General features: G+C 40.0%; 2 protein-coding genes across 2 annotated transcripts; both read right to left on the bottom strand.

Annotated features, from left to right (window-relative positions):
- Positions 1 to 62: 62 nt before the first annotated feature.
- On the bottom strand, positions 63 to 11,621 carry ppp4r3b (protein phosphatase 4, regulatory subunit 3B). Its single transcript, XM_006783603.3, has 16 exons — positions 11,162 to 11,621; positions 10,577 to 10,632; positions 8,442 to 8,540; positions 7,613 to 8,236; positions 6,841 to 6,918; positions 6,512 to 6,628; positions 6,290 to 6,406; positions 5,582 to 5,713; positions 4,994 to 5,096; positions 4,871 to 4,912; positions 4,322 to 4,480; positions 3,974 to 4,143; positions 3,754 to 3,893; positions 3,321 to 3,466; positions 3,098 to 3,237; positions 63 to 2,772 (listed from the first exon to the last, which is right to left on the bottom strand). The coding sequence occupies exons 1-16, from the start codon at positions 11,301 to 11,303 to the stop codon at positions 2,668 to 2,670; spliced, it is 2,370 nt and encodes a 789-aa protein (XP_006783666.1). The 5' UTR covers positions 11,304 to 11,621; the 3' UTR covers positions 63 to 2,667.
- Positions 11,622 to 13,403: 1,782 nt separating this feature from the next.
- Positions 13,404 to 21,190, bottom strand: pnpt1 (polyribonucleotide nucleotidyltransferase 1). The gene is made up of 28 exons (XM_087850088.1): positions 20,986 to 21,190; positions 20,818 to 20,878; positions 20,268 to 20,342; positions 20,047 to 20,152; positions 19,878 to 19,927; positions 19,695 to 19,758; positions 19,547 to 19,594; positions 19,302 to 19,415; positions 18,705 to 18,891; positions 18,451 to 18,502; positions 18,295 to 18,352; positions 18,092 to 18,188; positions 17,896 to 17,998; positions 17,486 to 17,556; positions 16,948 to 16,984; positions 16,780 to 16,846; positions 16,596 to 16,685; positions 16,433 to 16,486; positions 16,158 to 16,267; positions 15,951 to 16,022; positions 15,536 to 15,599; positions 15,366 to 15,449; positions 15,181 to 15,264; positions 14,925 to 15,031; positions 14,454 to 14,509; positions 14,239 to 14,317; positions 14,098 to 14,145; positions 13,404 to 14,018 (listed from the first exon to the last, which is right to left on the bottom strand). Exons 1-28 carry the CDS (start codon positions 21,102 to 21,104, stop codon positions 13,863 to 13,865), a joined length of 2,313 nt encoding a protein of 770 aa, XP_087706214.1. The 5' UTR covers positions 21,105 to 21,190; the 3' UTR covers positions 13,404 to 13,862.

The following is a 21,190-nucleotide window of genomic DNA, read 5'->3' as shown; positions in this document are numbered from 1 at the left end:
GGACACTTGCAGCTCCGATTGCCAATTGGTACAAAGTTGGTAAACAAAGCTAGATTCACAAGTTCAATGTCAGGGTCACATTTAATTTCAAAACTTATCAAATAAATTCATACAAATGTTAAGAATGGATGGTGGTAGTAAATGCACTTGGTACAAATTCATCAAGGGAGAGCAGAAACAGTCATTGTTGGATGGAACCAACATAGAGGAGGAAAGACAATTCACTGCAGGTGCTGCTCCTGAAAAGCACATTGGCAATAATTCTCTCATTTCCTACCTCCTGCTTTTGTTGCTGTACATGAACAACTGATCTAGCATTTTTTTTTTTTACCCAGTTTAGATTCCCTTCATCTTCCTATGTGCTTGTGTTGGGACCATGAGAGAAGAAGCAATGAAAGAAATGTTCCAACCCGACAGAATTATCCCGCTTCATCACACCGGTGTGTTGTCAGAAATAATACGCACAAGAACCACTGTTTGATTCAAAAACTTCACTGCATTGACTGCGGGGTAAATCATATTTATCATATCTAATAAAAACAGATCATCCATTCAGTCAATGAAAACTTTTTTTTAAAAAAGGACTTAAACTAACTTTTGATCTGTAGGGTTTATTTTTCTTCTTTTTTGTGTTTTTTTTTTAACAGAAAATGAAAAAAAACTTGAAATAGGCTTTAAATTTTGGGAGTAAGAAGATCTCAACCAGAGCAGAACGACACTTTGAACCCTCAAAATGAAAACAAAAGCCCCCTTTAGCACCTCAATCTCATTAGAAGAAGTCTCCACAGTATATGTAATATCTGATTATTCACCATCTAGTAGTGTTACTCTGGCCAGAACATAGTATAAAAGATGGACACAGCTTCCAGGACTGTAAAGTGAAACCAGTGTGGATGGGGCCAACTCTGGTTGCAAAAAAAAATTGAAGTTTATGGGAAACCGGCCCTCAACTTGCTTGCCCTATGACCTCAGTACACTTTGTTTATGGCTTCATGGTTTCAATCACTAGTTTCAGGTAATACTGAATAAAACATGAAGCTCACTTTTGTAAATTGCAGTCATTATTAGAATCCGAAAAGAGGATTAGTCAGGGTAGTATCCAGTGTGTGATATCCTTGTTCACAGCAAGATCATCTCCCCCCTTCTCACACCTGGTTTTAAAACTACAAGAGGCTAAGCTCAAGGCTTCGTAACAGGACTTCACAAACCAGTGGGTGACGCCACTGGCTACATCCATCTTTTATACCAGCTGTGCCACAACAAGGTGAGCAGCTTTTTGTTTCTGATGCAAGTTAAACTCTGAACCTGAGATCTGTCTGGGAGAAGGATGAACGACTCAGGTTTGCCACCCTTTTAAAACACAAACTGGGCTGATGATGTGCACACTGTAACGAGGACGCCAAGTTTGACTTAAGTACAAAATTCCAGACATCCTCGAAATGTTGACTGAAAAAAAGAAACAACTTGACTGCAAGTTTTTTTTTTGTTATTTTTAAACCAGCATTTAGGACTTCTCTGTATTTGTACACTGAATCAAATGAACTGTACTAAAGGGTGAACAGTGACCCCACCTTTTTGTGCGACAACAAAAAGAACACAGGCAGGTAGGGGTCTCGCTCCCCTTTCAAAAATCACGTCAGGGGCAAAAGATTAAAAAGAGGAACAAAAAGATCTGTACAGTACTTTTTAACAAAGTCATGAAATACAGGACTTCCTGGCTAACACAGTCTTGTATGTGCGTGTATCATCGTGTGTGTGTGTGTTTGTGTGTGTGCCTCGACCAAACTGACAACATGGCTTTTGAAGGTTTGAGTCCTGCTCCTCTCGCTCTTAGTCTTCATCCCAGTCTCACTGGTCAGCTCCCTTGTCTTAAGAATTTGGGGATTTTTCTATGATGTCCCTCTATCCATGACTAAAGTAAGTAGTTCTCTGGGAGGGCGGCACACACAGCTTCAGCCAGTCAAGCTTTCTATTACTATGACGGCTAGTCCTGCTAGCCTGACTGACCTGCTGTCAAGTTCATACACTGGCTGGTTGTGACCTGACTTCCTCTCTCTCTGGAGCTCATTGATTTGGATTTGAGAAGTATGGAAGGGCTTTTTATGTTTTTTATTTTTTTTAAATAAGAGGTGACAGGCGCAGTGGGGCTCTTGTTGGACTGCAGCTTCCTTAGCACTGTAGAGCTGGGAACTGCTGTGCCACCAATTCAAACTTCAATGTCTTGTTGGTGTTTAGGGTTGTGGGTAAGGAAGAATAAGAAGTGAGAACAGGAAAGGAGAGCAGGAAGAAGTGAAAGAGGGGAGAGATGAATTTTCAAAGGGTCAATGAGGTTCTCAGGTGGAAGAAAAGAGATTTGGGAATCTCCCTGAAGAGGTTGTTGAAAAGGAAGAGGTAAACAGGCTGAGACACAGATTGATCCTTCTTTCTTTAAAAAACAAAACAAAAACAAAACTAAACAAAAACAAAACAAAAGCAACTCTTCATCTCCTTTTGCCAAGGGAGAAGCTGGAGCAGCAATCAGAAGGGACTGAGAGAGGTGGGAGCTCGTCTTTGTCCATCTCTTCAGTGAGACAGGTGGCACAGGCAGGCAGCCAATGAGACAACCAGAGGAGGGGATTTCAAAGGGACTCAATGTCCGTCCACCATGACCAAAGAGGACAATTCGCCTTAGGAGCTCAAACGAGGCCGCTTCCTTGGAGACTGGTCTTCTTCCTCATCATCTTCCTCTTCATCTTCATCGTCAGGGTAGTCCACCAAACCAACCAGAGCAGTCTAAGACAACAACAAGAGTGACTGTTTCATTTCAACATGGACTTTTGCAGGAGCGCAGGACAGCTGTTAGTGCTGAAACATAGTGTTCTAAATTTCACTCACATTTTACTTATTCTGACCAGTGAAGGCAAACAACAAGTAACTTGTGTAACTATTGTCTGCATTCATGTTGTGATACCACTCGAAACATATTGTGCAACACAGAAAACTTCTGGCCTTTGATTAAAGACTGTCCTTTGTTATACTGTCCCCAAATTGGACAAAGGATTAGGATAGGACAGGATAGGAATTCAAGTCTTTCTCAGAATGCAACATGAAATATTACCTTGACTACTGGTGTGGCAGGAAGAGGAACAGTTTTGACAGAAGAAGCTGAACTGTTGTTTGGAGTGACGGCTGGTGAGGCAGGTGGGAGGGCAGCAGCTTTCCCGTTGTTATTGGCACCATTGGCTCCGTTGGCAGCTCCTACAACAACACAAACTAGGATCATGCAACAATCTGGGAAAAACTATCCAGCAACATTGATACAGTAAGAGAATATAGCTTACCTTTTTTGGCTTCCATGTACTTGCCGTAGCTATCAGAGAAGTCATCCCCCATTCTCTTTTCCACTGCCTCTCCATCGTCATCGTCATCATCGTCATTGAACCACAACTCTTCATCCTCATCCAAAGACCGCGCATCTCTTCGATATCTACAGTTGAGAAAACTGCTTCATGAGGTACAGGTGTCTACACAAGGGGAAGTACTACCTTGTGGTAATAAGTCTCTGATTAAATATAAATGAAGGTTATGAAGCTGAACAATGATGACGAGCGCTAGGGTTAACAGAGGTTGACTAAAACATGCAGAAATTCGGTAGGGGTGTGCACAAAATGGGAATAGAAAACTATGTAAAGTCGGTATATATACATGTAAATTTATGTAGTGGAGTGCATCAGTGATAGAGATCACAGTAAGGGAATGACCCTTGCTTCTGACCTGTTGAGTCTCTGGCTCTGCCGGTCTTTTTCCTGTTCATATCGTCCTTTCAAGCCCTTGAATGTCTGGACATACTCAATGGATTCAAGTGCTTTGTAGAAGTTATCCACGATGTGAGCTATGAGTGATTTGATGTCCTCCTGGAAAGCAAAAGGTGGATCATTATATATTTAATGCAAAAACAAAGGCTTGTTAAAGTAGCCTTTGTGCTTTTACATACCACTTTAATAAACTCAAAGAGCTCTATGATGGCAGAGTTGAGGAGGTTGTATCGGGTCCCATTGTCCAGCAAGGCATTAATGACAGGCTCAAACAGGTTCCCTTTGATGATGTAGCGGTTGTAGTATTCGTCTTTTAGACCAATGATTCTGCGCATGAAACGCAGAGCACCTTGGACAAAAACAGAGCCACTTTGTAAAAAAACACGAGGCAAGATATGATTCAAAGTCTTATCTGTATTATTTCTGTGAGCTTGGATACAAACAGCAGTTACACAGCTCTGGTATGGTTATATCTGTATATGAGGTTCAACCACAATGTAGTCGCTATCAGAACACAGGGAACTTACAAAGAGCAAGGAACGTGTGCTTCGAGTTCATCAGCACCAGCACTCTCCTAAGCAGGTCTTTGTTCATGATGTAGGTCTTGATGTGATAGGTGTGGTGTTCCACACAAAAGGTCAGAAGCTCCAGGATCAGTGCCAGCAACTGAGCTGTCTGGAAGTTGTCTACACAAATAAAGACAAATCGTGTTAGGACATGCAGCACTGTCCGGGTACATTTCCAAATACAAGCCAGACAGCAAGTGTACAATCCTTTAATATATAGTTTTAAGAGTCATTCCAGATTTTGTGATCCTCAGCATCTTCCTTAATAATTTGAAGTTGTTCCCATAGTCTGGTGACTAGCTTAACATTTATTTCTTATTCACGTCCTCTAAAAGAAAAAGAACCACACCCGTAGTAAGAGCTGCTGGTCATTTATTTATGAAGGGTTCAGGTAAAAACAAATAATATAATGATCTTGTCTACTACAAGAGCAGTACTTTCAAGCCACTTCAAATGCACAAATTTCTAACTGTTGAGTAGTTCATGGTTGACAGTTTAAGTAACACCCACCTGGGCACACTGGGTTGACCTTTGTTGATCCCTCCTGCAGATCTGAAATGTGATTACATGGATTAAACAGTGAAATTTCCTTTCTTCCAGTCTGTTGTACCCTAGTTTAACTTCCCAGCTCACCTTTTGAATTTTTGTCATGTGCAGTGTTGGCCAGCAGAGGAGCAGTCAACACGTGCATGCAGTATTTGTAGAAGAAACTCAGAAACTCTGTCTTCTCAGTTTTCTAGCAGAAAAAACAAACACAAAAAAACTTTAATAAGTGTTTAAGGTTTCACTCAGGGGACACATATGCTTAATCTAGCGGTGGTAACGGACATGTGGAGACACAGATGGGGGATTTTGTCAGATAACAATGAGGTAGGCACCATAAATATGCTGCTTTACATCAGTGTTTCTTAAACTGTGAGGCAGGCCTCACTGGCAGAGCCACTGCAGGTGGGTAAAAATAACACGTGAAACTAAGTTGAATAAACTTGACTTTGTAGACTTTGTTTTTTTAAATAAAGAAGACTCCACTGACCCTAATTTCACTAAATTGGATCCTTTCGTCATTGTTAATGACTAAAAAGTGTGGGGAAATGAGTCACACCAAATAAAAGTCTGAGAACAACTGATTTAAATGAAAAAACAGAGTGATCAACATTGAGCAATGGCTGGAGAAAAAGGAGCGGGGAAGAAATCAACAAAAATCTGGTTGATTTTGCTTACGTTGGTGGAAGCCAACATATTCTCAGGGTCGATGAGTGTCCTGAGCAGACCCATCAGCTGGACAGCTCCCCCCAGCTCTGGGTCAGAGTCACAAATCATCTGCTTAATCACAACATTTATCAGGAGAACATCCTGAAACACAAATACACACACACAAAGCAAACAAAGGAGAAGTTAACACAGTAGCACGCTCAGACTAAAAATAAATTTTGCATGGCATGAAAAGAAAACTGTCTCTCTCTCTCAAAAAAAAAGGGCAAACACACAGTATTAAAACAAACAAAAAAAGCCTTCTTGTACACAGAACAGAGGATCAACAGAGGACACTAAAGAAAGTTAATCAAACTTTGTCTCAGCAATTCTCTATAACAGTTCTGTGTTTTTATACTACTTTATCAAACATGTAAATTGTGTATCAGCTATAAAATGCCTTCAAATGTTATGGCTCTGTAGTAAAAATCGAGCAACTGGGTCATCACGTGAGCCCCAACAGTCACAGGCTGTTGTCACAATACAAAACACCTCTTGTTTACCTCATTGTTCATAAAGCAAACAGTTTTCCTTATTTAGATTTCTCCTCAGTTATGGACTGTTCTACATGCCTGATGTGGTAATGAACTATTTGAAACTGAGAGAGCCTGGGCTGCCAAAACACTGCTTTCAATAAAGAGAAAGTTCCTTTTTAAAAAATAATGATTAGATGCTTACATCATCTGTCTGCTGAGGTTCCTGCATGACAAATTCCCTAACCATGGAGGGGCTGAATTCCACCAGGTAAGAGAAGATATCAGTAGCTGCTGCCCTCACCTGCAAGTCATCCATTCCCTGAACAAAAAAAAAAGAAGTTAATTCAACTGAGCATTGACCAATCAAAAAACACTTTTATTAAGACTACCTCAGATACACATTCATGCGAGAACTAGAACGTACCATTACTATTTCAAGAGCAGGTAAAATGCCTAGATTTGCCAGAGTTTTGAAGAACGCATCCCTGTTTTGAGGCTGCAACGTTTGTGAAAACGCACAGAATTCTTTGACAAAGTTCACCTAAGGAGAGGAGAAAAAAGGAGATAGATAAATGATAATACAAATGAGAAATGCAAAGATCAAAATAATTAAACTGGTCCTAAATAAAAATCACTGTGCCTACCGCCATTTCTGGGCTCATTTCTCAAACATGGTTATGAAAGGCAACTACTTTTTGAGGTTTTAACATATGTCCAAAAAAACCAAGAACAAAAAAACTTCTTAAAACTTGCCAATTCTCTCCTTTTACTGTCCTCGGTCGCATCATCTGTGAGCTGTGCAAAGACCTCCGTTAGGAACTTCTCATCCTCCTGCGGCACATTTAAAGCCGGGTTAAAACATCAGAACAAAAAAGAAACATGTCTTAAAAATAAACAGAAAATCTAATCCTGACTTGCAATTTCAGCACAACAAGAATGAAAGGCAAATTATTCCAGCAATAAACCCATGACTCCTAGAACCGTACAGAAAATTAAAATCAGTCACCTGACTGTGAGATGAAAGAATTCTAAGGTCCTGTTTGTTTACACCATGAAAATAATTGTGTGGTATAAAAATGATTGTTCATAACATATGCCTCACATTTGCACCATATTACAATCCACATACAAGTGTTACAATGGGCCTAAACCTATTCACTCAAAGATTTTTGAAAATGTTTTAATGTATAGTTTTAATTGGTCATCATCACAATACAAAACTTGACACACACATCTTACGCATACATAATTTGTACAGTCATTACAGGCTTATACATTTCCATCTGTTCCCACTTGATTTAACATTTCACATGAGAATTAAATACATTTAAAAACAAAATTTAAATTTGGTTTTAAGCATGAGTCATCTTGGTGGACTAATCTACAAGCAGGGTCATTTGTCAAACAAATTTTAATTAGTCACAACATGTACAGCAATACTGTATATGTACTGGCTAAACTACACAGTAGATTAAATAATTAACTGATAATGTTGTTTTATAAATAGCTTGGTTTGAATCCTTACCTGCAACATACTGACAATTTCCACCTTGTTGAAGAAGATGAAGGAGGTGAGTGTGGATAGGAAGTTCTCCTCAAAGACAGATGGTGTGGGCAGGATTATGTCCTGGATGTACTGAACTCTGTATGTCTGGTGGATCTTCTGCCGCAGTTCAGAGTCTGTGATAGGGATCACCTCCTTAAATTTCGCCGTCTTGGTCAAGAATTCCCGGTGGCGTTTAGGTTGAACCAATGCTGGGTCGTACTCCAGGCAGCCCACCACATCCATGATACAGTCGTCAGAGAACATCACCTCAAAGAGGGCTGCTTTATTGAGAAATAAGACACCTCGGACAATCTCATAGAGGTGATGGAGGCCTTCCCTGTTGTCCACTTCCTCACATACTCTAAAGAGACCCAGGAGTTTCTTGATGTAGCCCTCAGTCATCAGGGCCAGGGCAAGCTTTTCCCTCCGGATGGGTGAAGAAAGGACAGAGGTAACCAAGTCGGCAATTTCCTCCAGTCTGCCTTGCTCGCAAGGGGGGAGCTCAACTAAGTGGCTTGTCTCTGGAATCTCCTCAAAGCGCTCTTCCTCAGACTCATCAATGGGGTCCTGGGTGATGTCCAGAGCAGGGTCTCTGCCTTGGACCTGAGTCACAAATAAAAGCTATTATTAAATGAACACAATTGATAGTATCATGTGTACAGTCACCTCTTTGCACAGGTTAATGTTTCTCAGTAATTTGTCCAGTACACAAACTATTAAATAGATCAACAGAGCTTGCCCATTGTGGTAGGCTCAATGGAATTTTAGCACCAGCGAAACTGCTGTATGTTCCTGGTTTGAGTTTTACCTGGCAAATTCTTTCCCAGATCTCATCACAGCCAGCCTTTTCCTGGAAACTGAGTGCAAGGTCATAGTTATCTGCTTCTGACCAGACAATCAATGTGTCCTGGAACAAAGACAAAGGATTATTAAACTTTACACACGGACACGCTTAACTCTTTCACGGGAGGCACTTACAGATACACACACACTTATTCAAGATACACTTCATTAAATTGTATGTTAACTGAACACATGCTTACAAATGTGTGCACACACACACACACACACACACAGGCAGCAAACGAAAATGTCAACATTTAACTCCTGCAGACAGAGGATCTTGTGGCTCCGTTATGCCTTCTTGTACGTATTGCTGGCAGGATTTGGGTGCAAATCCTTAAAGTGTATCTGAAGAATAAAGCTTTCTATCCTGGTGGGAATGCACTCCTCAAGCATGACAGTGACTTATCCACAGAGTATGAAAATGATTTGAACAAAAGTCTACAACAGACAAAGCAAGCTAAACACATGCAGAATATCTTTTTTGTACCTAGCTTCACCAAGGTGGTTATCAACTCTAAGTCAAACGAGGGTTTTTCGATCTAGCTATGACCACATTCACACGAAAGAGGCAGCAATGGCAGCATGACCAACCAGAAACATGAACCGGCCTATTAGCAGCTGAGGGGCATAGTTTATGAATACTATCATGCTATAAAATTAGCATTATATAACATGAAGTAGGTAAACAGATAATACAGACTCGCTGCAAGACAACTGCTGTAGCCAAAACAGCAGTGTCAGTCTGTGTGAGAAGAAAAGCGCTGTGTAATTTTAAAGTATTGTTATATATGTCTTAAAGTAATAATGATTAAAGTAAATAGTAAAGTGTGTACAAATTCTGATAATTTAAGGCAACAAACTTAATGTCAAAGATCTGGGAAGACCTCATTACTATATTGCAATAAAAAGAAGCTAATGACGTTTAGATTTGCCGCTTCTTTCACTCAGTCTCCGCAATTTGAAATAGTCTAAGGGCAAGTAGAGACAAAATTTAACAAAATAAAAGATTTCAAACTGGTAAGCAGCCAATTTGCAAATGTTTCATGACGTCAGAAACAAAAAGGTTTAAATTGCCTGTTTTAGTATCATTTCAATGTATTACAGCCTATACAACAATAAAGTTGCTTTAATATTGTTTGCAGTCAACAGGAAAGAAGTAAGTTGCCCCCAAGAATCTCTATTTCTTACCGATGCTAATCTGAGACAAACTTCCGATTCTCTTAATAGCTGCACACTAAGTTCTAATTGATCTTTATGCATTATTTCATAGAAATAATTGTTCCATGGGACGTGATTTCAAACATGTTGATCTCTTGTCTCAAACATGCCCCATTCCTGAGGAGATTAGGCGAGGAGTGTAAATTACCACAGTAATGTACCCCATAAGAAGTATAGAAGTAAAGTATAGTAAGTACCAGCTCCAAAACACTGGAAATCCAGGATTAAACCTGAAGTTAGCCAGACCCTAATCATTAATAATGCTATAAATTTTTAGGTAATATAAAAGTGTCATATCACAATGACAGTGATACATAAAAAAAACATGCAACACAACAACAAAACATGTCTCAACATGTCTGAGAACAAGAGCTGCTGTCAGCCTCCAATACCTAAAAAAGGAAGTTATTCAACAACCTTCAACAAAGAGCAGTCATTTTAAAGACATGCAAAAATATTTAGAAAAAGGTGTAAAATATTTTTCTTTATTTAGGAACTTGCAGCTCCTGAAGAGTTACAAGGTTAAGGTTAAGTTGAATTAGTTAAATGTTTCATCAATTACAGCAGCTCACTGTTAAAGGAGGGTGGAAATTGACTTCCAGACACTTAGCTATAAATGTGGGAAGACTTATTCTTTATGCCATAATTCTAATGACACCTTGATTTACAAACAGGTGTGGTGCATATGTGGTAATTACTCACGGCATTACCCGATTATTACTCGATACCAAGTTTACAATTGCACCAGTCAGCCAATTTCTACTGTCTCGCCTAGATTACATTAACTATCCAGCAGCAGATCTCAAACCAGTGTTGGGATTATTTAAATACGTGTGCTATCTGTAGCTGAGCCAGACTCAGGTAATAATAAAAACTTACCTGTTGTTTTTGATATGCAGTATTTGGACTTATCTTCGATTCCAATAGCAGTGATCCTAAAGCACAGAGATATAGGTGACTAAATATTCAAGACAGTTAGAAAGCCGGTTCTTTAAAGACGAGGTTTGTTATTCTGCCTGGGAATAAACAGTTATGGCTATGCAAATACACACAAAAACAATCGAATTAAACTAAAATGCTTAAAAACAAAGGTAAAATAACTACAGCAGACCTTAGATTCAATTGTAATAACGTTATGTACTTTCTTTGTCGCATACATGAACCACAAAGAGCAATAACAAGTTTACACGTTCAGACTTTCAGGGGCACCATGCTACCGAGATCCCGTCGGACCAAACTAATAAGCATGCTAGCAACAGCTATTCAATAAATATTTGCCATTTATTGAGAGACGTGCCTAATATTAACAGTTCTGGCACTATGACGGCGAAGTCTGCCCCACATGTAGAAAAAAAGTCTAATAAGGTAATCTGGTGGCCACTGTGGGCAATCGAAGCGCTCTCTCCGAACAACCAGGAGGTAGCATGCTAACCACCGTAACAGCTATGCTAACAGGGAACTTACCGTCCGATTCAGCCCGAACTAATAACGATATCCCCCTCAGTCGTTCGACAAATGTAGACGAAACGTGCCCGGTACCCCGATCATCCCATTGCCGATCTTCATTCAGCGTATATACCTTCACTCGCCGCCGAGTGTCCGACATGGTTTAAACGAGTCGGAGCTAGCAGGCTAGCTTTCTGCTAACAAGCTATCACCTCACCCGTCTAGTGTTTTCCTCGACCTGTTAACTTTGTTTCCAACCGCATGTTATAAAACATGCATGTTTAAATTTAGTTCCCAATAGCAGCAAAATATATTAGTAGGTATTTCATAAACATATTACGACGTGAATCTACTTATTAAGGGGCCTAATATTAAACTGTAAAATTCTGAGAGAACACAACAACTCTAACGGCCTTCTTGCTAACGTCCACAGACCGCCATCTTGTAATCCGATCTTGTGTTCTTTTTCTTTTTCTACGTCAATCAAGCGCTAACTGCCGCGGGGTCTCCTCCTCCGGGCTGCATCGTCCAATGGCAGAACTGCGGCTCCTCCAGCTCACCGCGTCACCATCGGCGGAGAAAGGTAATAGCACCCACAGCCGTTTGCAGATGTTGGCATGATGTACAGATGTGATTTTGTTCAGCTTGTTTAATTCATAGAGGATGCAGATACTTAATCAAGCAGAAGATTAACAGCGTTTTTCACGTTAATTAATCACAATCATAACTGACAAGTTTTTTTTTTACACAAACGAGGAATTTGTCTTGGAAAAAGCAACACTTCAAGCCATGATCTACAGAGAAAGAAAGGAATAAAAGCTTGATGGGTATATTTGGCATAAATTACTAGACTTCTTGGAAAATATTCCTCAGACAAAAGATTAACTTTTTGGTAAGTAAAACTAACATTTAACTAAAAGAATATCAAAGCAACAGTCAAACATGGTGACGGTAGTGTGATGGTCTGGGGCTGGTTTGCTGCTTTATGCAGCTGATGGAACCGTGAAGTCTGTCCTCTACCAGAAAATCATGAAGGAGAATGTCCAGCCATCTGAAATTTTAGCAGACTTGGGTTATGCGGCAAGACAATAATCCAAAACACCAAAACTTCACTAAATGTCTAAAAAAACAAAACAAAAACAGAACAAAGGTTTGGGATTGGTCTATTCAAAGTTGGGACCTAAATTAGACGCACGACCTTAAACAGGCCGTTCATGTTCAAAAACCTCCCAACATGACTGAATTCAAACTATTCTGCAGAGAAAGGTGAGCCACAGAGGATCATCTGCCTCCATCTCAGTCCATCCTCCTCTGTCACACCAACCTTCCTCTGCATCCATGAATCTTCTCGGAGGTTATCCTCTTGTCCTCCTGTCTGGCAAGCTTCGTCTTCAACATCCTTTCTCCAATATATCCACAAATTACCTCGACAGCCACTCCACCCTGCCTATACTGTCTTGAGCACTGTCTGTTGTTTTGGATGGTAGCCCCGAGGTATTTAAGTCATACACATGTATTCTGTCTTGCTTCTACTGACTTTCATTCCTCCTCCCTCCAGATCTGTAGGCCCTTCCTGATGCAACCCTACACATTACTACTAACACTCCTAGATTAAGGCTGAACAGAGAAACACTTAATTCTTCTGTAAGACTCCAAAGAGTTATTAGATCTTTCCCTGTCCAATATTATGCAATAAATTGTTTTAAATAAATGTTGAAATGTTACAGCTCTCCTGTTATCATCTCCACCATTCAGTTTCTTTTAAGGACCCAATGGATGAACCTTTTCTATTGTGAAGCAACTGTCTTTTTTTAAACACGCTGAAGCAGTACTTGTGTGCCTGCATGTGGCCACTGAAACATGCAATTAAATCAGCTTTTTATGAAGAAAATTTCACATGCATGCACTCAGTACATTCTGGCACGGTCGGAAGGTGTTTTGTTGACTTAAAGACATGAATAAAGAAATCATTAATGACTTTATTTACATATTACGTCTACATACTGCTACTGCTTTTAGTTGGGTTTGTAAACTCTCATTTACAAACCTTTCCTTCTCTCCTGCTGCCTCCCTCTTTCCTCTTTCTTTGTCCTTGCACAGCAGTTTCCACCAGCACCCTGCTGGTCAACAGCACCATTGGTAGTCGTTCATTCTTGATGATCCACATATTTGATTTGAAGATTTTACATCGGATCCCCTTCTTGACCTATTTATCCATGGTTGGTAACAGCACTAGGAGGACACTGGCATGTGGCCCACCTGTGGCTGGTTTTTTTATTTACATTTTAGTTACTCACATATAATATAAATGCGACACCATATAAAGATTAAGAAAACGCCTCTCTCTAACACATCACCCACTTGCCTTTCTTTTCTTTAGTGGACACGCTGCTACAACAGATACCAAATATGCCTCAAGAGGCAACATTATCACACATGTGAATGACAGAAGCACTGTTGTTGTGTAATGAAAGAAAAATCTTATGACTTTGATACAGTCAAACAGAGCATGAAAATGGGTAGACACTTGTATTTTTGAAAATGTTTGCCTCCTCGTCTTATCCGTTTGTTTGTGCGAATTCTCCGAGTCATGATGTCAGCAGCATTTCCTTCTTTATGTATAGTTCATAACAAGATCTGTTGTTTGAAAAGGGAAAGTTGACTCAGTCCAAGTCTACTCTGACAGAAAAGCCAGAAGTTAGGCAGTCATGGGGGAGTGTCACGAATCTGTACTGGTCGTCTGCATGTCGCTTGAACCCATGGAGATGCTCTGTTTGTCATTCAGTCTCTTTACGACGCTTGCAGCGGTAGACTGGAGCACCTTCCGCGAAAGCCTCATTCTGCCATCTGTTGGGTCCCGTCCAAAATACTTGACCTGTTAGCAGAACACAGTTTAGATACAAGCATCCCAGACTGAAATACGCAATGCCTTGTCTGCAGTAACCGAGACGCACCTGTATCTCCTGTCCCACCTCTAAACCCAAAGCACTCGGATGTTTGATCTAAAAAAAATAAAAATAAAGGAAGTCACTTAAGTAGAAATCCTACCATCAGACTCAAAAGGAAAACCATTTTACGCAGACAAATTCACAAACCCGTTTGTGGTCCAGCTGGGAGTTGTGCAGCAGGACAGGAGTCATGTTGGGATAAAGTTTCACCATCACGCCAATGTCCCTAAAGCAGAGGAGCAGAAGAACAGATGAGCTGTATGAAGGCTGCAATATTTTATTTATACATAAATCAGTTTCCAGGTGTGGGGAAATAACTGTAAACAAACACTGTTGGTAAATAACGCATTGTTTTAGTTCACCTTATTTCTGTGATGGTGGCAGTGTAGATAGCACCAAACTCCAGCTGCTGTTCTTGCTGCAAAACAAAGAAATACACCCACTTTCACCTACATACATTATGAATATGTGTAATATGTGTAAGCAGTTGTTCTTAATGTTTTGATTTGCTTATGCAGGTAATGTTTGCATTGTGATATAAAACAGCAATTGAGTTTATAAATGTGCATAATAGGGTGCAAAGAAACTATTAGAATATATATATGTTTTATTAGAGCATGCTGAGAGCTTTCCTGTTTTTTTAAGTGTACTGATCAGGATTATTTCTCTTATTTCTTTGTTTAAATGCCATCTAGCTTAAGCTTTATACTATATTCCTCTTTTTTTAATCTGTTTCAGATTCTCTGTAGAGCACATTTTAACACAAATTTTGAAAGGCTCTGAATAAAGACAGACTGCTATTATAAAGGTAATTACAAGTGGGGGAGACTCACATCGTCTTTGCAGATCTCGCTGATGAAGTGTTGGGCTTCGTTCATGGCTCCTGGTGTTGGAGCGAACACGGAAAAAGTCTCTTCGTCTACCTGACTTATTGTCACACCTAAAGGCAACAAAGAAAATGTGGTGATGTTTTTATATTCTGCACAACAGTTTCTATTATGAAAAAGAAATCTGTGTGCTGGTGGATTAGCATCATATCACCATCACGTTCCAAGTTGCCTTTTTCAGACTTTATTACTTATACATTACCTGTTTGAGCTTGAAGCCTGCGGAGGTTGTAGCCTCCAGGGCCAACAAAGCGAGCTCGCCTTGAGACAGGTACCCGGACATTTTCTGAAGACAGAAAACGTCACATATTGGAACAGATGACAGTAAAAACTGTCTATTAAATATTGCATCTTTCTATATATATATAATATTCAGACATAACCTACCTACAACAGGTCCATTCTCTTTCCTGCTCTCTCTGGGTTTTGCTATGCATTTGTTCATAATGCCCAAGATTTCCCTCTTTGCCACTGAAACACAACAACAGGCAAATGCCGAAAAAGAGCCATGCAAATAAAATTTTAATAAAGAGTATATTTCTCAGTTTTGGGGCTACCTGTGGCCTGTTGGATTGCCTCCATGACCACCTTCAGTGGCAACCCAGGAATCTTCACATCAGCCTGGAGGTAAAATAAAGAAAATTTAGTTAATACATTTCATCTTTATCAGAAAGGCCATTTATGTTTTGCTTGCGTCCACCACACAGTCCTTTAAGAAGAACAACACTTTCACTAAGAAGAATCCTGCTTAACTTGCCATTACAGAGACAAACTAGTGTTGTCTTATAATAAAAAGATAATAAAATAAAGCTCTAACACTATACTGGTCTCTTCTTTAACATTTTACACATCGAGTACAGTTCATATTAAAACATTTCTATGAAAAAGTGACGTCCCTTCAGCTAGCTTTATGAAATTTTACTTCTAAAAGATCTTTCTTAGACACTTATTACAAGTTACTCAATGCAGTACCTGTAAAGCAGTGATACCCTTGTTTGTTCCTGCCAGTTTGAAGTCCATATCTCCCAGGTAATCCTCTATTCCCTGTTTACGAAACAGTTAAGAGCTCATATTCAACACCTGTCATACCCAGGAACAACTGCAATAACATTTTGAGCATTCAACTACAATCTTTCTTCCACTTGTTAGTGATAATAACTGATCACAAACTGGACTTACCAGAATGTCTGTTAATAGTCTGTAGTCTTCTATCTCAGCAGGTTTTTCTGGGTTAGCCTTGGAGATGAGACCGATGGCTACACCTGCCACAGCAGAAGAGATGGGCACACCTGGCAACACAGATTTAGATATATTAGTTAAACATTATTATATGACATATTATCTGACTAGCATCGTATCCAGCGATGTTGATGTTTGCTGTCTGCACGTCTAAGGTCCAGAGAGCAATTTAAAATTGGATTTTTCCTGGATTAACTACAAAGTCAGAACAGTACCTGCATCCATAAGAGCGAGGCTGCCCCCACACGCTGAAGCCATAGAGGAGGATCCTGAGAGGACATGCAGAGATGGAAATATGTTGAAAAATAAGAGCAATGGACACATTCGTATTTGGGACTTTTTATATTACGACTTATAAAATTGCTTCCCCACACTCACCATTTGACTCTAACACCTCAGCAGTGACCCTGATGGTGAAAGGGAAGTCTTTAGGAATGACTGGTCTCAGAGCCTTCTCGGCCAGAGCTCCTGCAAAAACACGAACAATGCACAAAAGATTCTTGATGGAAATGAGGGATTATTAGACTGAATACAAACAGAGGATGAAAAAAGTCAAACAAACCATGTCCGAGCTCTCGCCTGTTGAGGCCTCCCATCTTTCCAGTCTCATTGGTTGCATATGGGGGGAACTGAAAGAAAGGAAAGTTGACTTTACAGCTCCATTTGAAAACTAAAACAATTATATTTAATATCTGATAAACTATGTGACTTAAAAAATGATTTTACTTACTTCATAATGAAGCATAAAGTTTTTGTCTTTGATGCCACTGCAAAAAGAAATGCATGCATCACAGGAGTGCAGATGTTGGTAGATGCTGGTAGTATCTCCACAATTAATAACTAGCGTTTGAAATACATTCCTTGAAACTTCCTGAACAATGATCCTTTTCAATATTACATTAACATACTGCATATATCTGTATATATATAAAGTATATGAGGTGATAGCGTTTTTTAATCCATGATAAACAGTATCAGCATGAGCAACAAATATCCAGTTATGGTCATGCTCCCGTCTGAGCATCCATGTAAGGAAATTCCAAAAAGTTGATTCTGTTCATCTGGATGTAGCGTTTTCAGCGAGAGAAATGTTTAGTCACTCATCAAATTGACTTCTTCAGTCTCAGGATCTAAGGAGAAACCTGCAGGGGTCTGCAAGTGACTGAAGAAGTCACTTGGATGAGTAACAAAATTTTCTCTCCCACTGAAAATGCTACTTCCAGATGAACAGAATCAACTTTTTGGGATATGTGTTCTGGTTGTTTTACCTTAAAGCTGTAGTGATAATATCTGTTTTGATGCTGGACTCCAGGGAATCAAATGTGACACTGCACAGCACCTACAGGGAGCAGAGGAGGACTTTGTTACATCCACGTTTTTCGAGTTTAGAGGATTTTTTTAAACACAGAATAACACAGACTGGTAACACAGACTCATAGATGATACTTTATTTAAACTGATCATGCTTAAGTGTGTACCAAACAGGCCTACTCTGAGCCAGGAAAAAATCCTGTGTAACAGTCGTTAAAGCGACATATCTCGACTACAGTTTCAGCGTTCCTGCTGTTGTATTCAAACCTGCGATACTTTTGCTTTCAAAACTGAAGAAACAGCCATGAACATCTTCAATCCCTTCAAAAAAAAAAACTTATTTACCAAATGAACTATTTTAGCATACCTGTGTTTGTCCTCTTTGAAACAGAGCCGAGCCATGCAGCGGTTTAAATAGATCTACATCACATGAAATGTTTCTTAAACCAGTCAGCTCTCTTCCATCACACCTAAAAACACAAAATGGGAAACACAATGTTTCCATTTTTCCATACCCAGATGATGTGACATTATAATATCCACCCACAACACAGAGTGCTTACCTCCTGTACTCATTGAGCACTAGATTACGGAAGATTTCCTTGCTCAAAGTGTTAAAGGATTCAATGACTTCAAAAGGCTCGGCCTGAGGGAATTTTTCTATGAATCGACGACATCAGTTGACAGGGTTTAGATGGAAATACAGCAACATCGGAAACTTAACTGTAAATTCTTTCCATGCACCATAACTTTGAAGGCGTAATACCTTTAAGTTCCTCTTCAGTTTCCAGCCGAACTTTGTTGATTGCTTCATCTCTCGAAATCTAAGAAGATTATGATGAGATTATTACAGTTATTTAGGTAAACTTCACTAATACATAAACTGAAGCAGAAAGAAAGAAATAAAGATGGTAGGTTTTACCTTGTCATGAGTATAATCGGTAAAAACAGCGTAGATCCTCTCAGAAGCTAATCTGCAACAGGAAAAGGAAAAGCAAGTCATCTCTGAGAGCTAGAACAATATAAATCCTATTTTTGGCCAAACCATTAAATGAAATCATTACCCTTTCCTCAAGACTATTTTGTTTTCTCGTTTATCAAAACATTTCAAAATACACTGCTTAATTCCCAGCATCCTTTGCCTTCATCTTCCTCAGCCTCAGGCTGTGTTCTTACCTCCGAACATGTTCCACCATGTCAGTCGGCGGTGAAAACATCTTGACCGGGGTGCGCTTAGTCACCTTCCGCTCTCGTGCCAGCTGCTGGATGGCATGTATGATTTGCTGGGTGTGTTTGACTCCCACCTTCACAGCGTGGCAGAAGTCCTGCTGCAGCACGTTTTCAGCTGATGCCTCAATCATCACTGGCAGACACAGAGAAACGTGAGTATGTGATGCTGTCTAAGACAGGCCTGAGAAGCAGGAGTCAGGAAAATGTAGGATTCTCAGAAACTGAATTATTACAGAAAGCCACACATCCAGGCCACAAAAAGATTTTTTAAAAAGTCCAAGGTAAAGTTGAGCAGAAATTGTCAAATTTAGAACACAAAATGCCATTATGAATAAATTCCCATGAAGGAGTATCAATAAAAGACGATTTACGTAAGGTAAGTCTATAAATACAGGAAGTCAATACTTCTGCAGGCACTATCTCCTCAGCAAAGTGATTCCAAACACTTGATCAAGTGTTTGAATTCTAAACTTAGCAGCTTAACTACATGCTGCTATAAACACTAGATATTCTGCTGCTTATCACATACAATTATTAACTTACCCACTTGACTGCTGGGAGCTCCAGCCACTATCAGGTTAAGACTGCTAGAAGCCATCTCTGCCCTCGTGGGGTTGACCAGCAACTCTCCATTTACCAGACCCACACGCACAGCACCTGCACACACACACAATAACATAAGTAGCTCCAAGGTGGAGATAAACAATAATAACAATAATGTCCCAGGAACTGAAAGTGAAGTGAAAACCACCCTTTCAGATCAATAAAACAATGTGCATATTTCTCACCCACTGGTCCATGCCAGGGGATGTCAGACAGGGCCAGGGCAGCAGAAGCTTTAATGGAAGAATATAATGTTTTACTCGGGGATATAAAACAAACAAACAAAAAAAATCTGATTTGTGAAGAAATCTCCGTAGCTGAGATTTACCTCACCTGCATTAATAGCCAGCACATCTGGATCATTGGCGCCATCGACTGCTAGCAGGTTACAGAGGATCTTTAGGAGTGAACATACATTAAGACAGAATGGGAGGATTATCACCTTTGTGCAAGAAAACGAAAATGTGGCAACATAATCACCACGTGATAGTGAAAAATCTTTAAAATTTAACTTACCTGAGTGTCATAGAAATAACCAGGAGGGAAAAGAGGTCTAATCGACCGATCTGAGCAACACGAACAGGAAAGTTAGTCAGGTCACTCCAATTAAACACACCAAAGGAAACCAAACCTCCACGACAATGTTATACACTCAGTAAGGACAGCGCTTATCTTATTAACTCACCAATAAGTCTGCTGGTGAGGATCTCATTGTCGGTGGTGCCCAGCTCTCGCCGCAGGTAGTTCGTGGGAATGCGACCAGCAGCTGCAGCTTTCTGTCTGTAGTCCACCTGTCAGTTGAAAAGGATATTAAATAAAGAGAACCCCAGCAGATGTTTCCTTACATCGGGGATTCATAAGGTCAAATCCACTTAGAACACGGCTGTAACAAACATGGAGTCGTACCACAAGCGGCATGAACTGAGACGGAGAAGGTTTGGTTTTGCTCACAGCGGTCACCATCACAGAGGTGTCTCCAAGCTATGGGAAAAGGAAAAAGTGGTCACCATTTAAACCCGAAGAACAACATTTTTTAAAAAAAACCACAGGTCATCTTTGCTCTGTTTTAATAAGCAGCCTCAGGGGTGAATTACAAGTTGAACATATGAACACGAACAATACAAGCCTCAGTATAGGTTCTGCTGTGCTGTGCTGACACGTCCTGAGTAAAAGGGACATGGGACATAAAGCCAAACTAATAGACTGGCTGCTACCAGTTGAAAGGATTATTTTCTTGGTGGGATTCCTGTGCATAAGTGACGATTCTCTGCATGCTGATGGCCCATGCTTTACTATTCTCTAATAAAGATCTTTCTTTGCCAACAAAGTTATGCCTGGTGTTTAATGAATTACCACAACAGAAGGGGGATTAGTAGTAAACAGAATCAGAAATAGAAACAATACACAAAGAAGCAAAAAGAAAGGGCGAAGATAAATCAAAGAAGACTTTTTGTACCTGTACTACAGCAGCTCCATCAGCAAATCTTGCAAACCTCCCAGAAGAGATTTCAAGTTTCCTACAAAAACAGCAAGAACACAACACGTGAAACTGCCAGTGACCCTGCACCGCTCGCTTTATTTCACAGTTCATGGAAGAGAATGGAAACTGGGAAAGACCACTCACTTATCTCCGAGGTCCACTCCCACTCTACATGCGTTAGTATGGCGGCTGTAAACACTCTGGTGACATAACCGGACATGAAGGCGGGCGAACGAGCGCCCCAGCCGGAGCAAATACTTCATATTTAACCAGTAAACAACAAAAATATCCGCGCTCAGTTTGTCTTTACAGTTGGGATGTGAGCGAGGAGGCTACCATGACAGTTCGT

Source organism: Neolamprologus brichardi, chromosome 13 (genome assembly GCF_056152115.1).
Source record: "Neolamprologus brichardi isolate AB-2024 chromosome 13, ASM5615211v1, whole genome shotgun sequence".
Taxonomy (NCBI): Eukaryota; Metazoa; Chordata; class Actinopteri; order Cichliformes; family Cichlidae; genus Neolamprologus; species Neolamprologus brichardi.
Note: the sequence above shows the minus strand (reverse complement) of the source record. Positions and strands in the feature narration are given on the sequence as shown.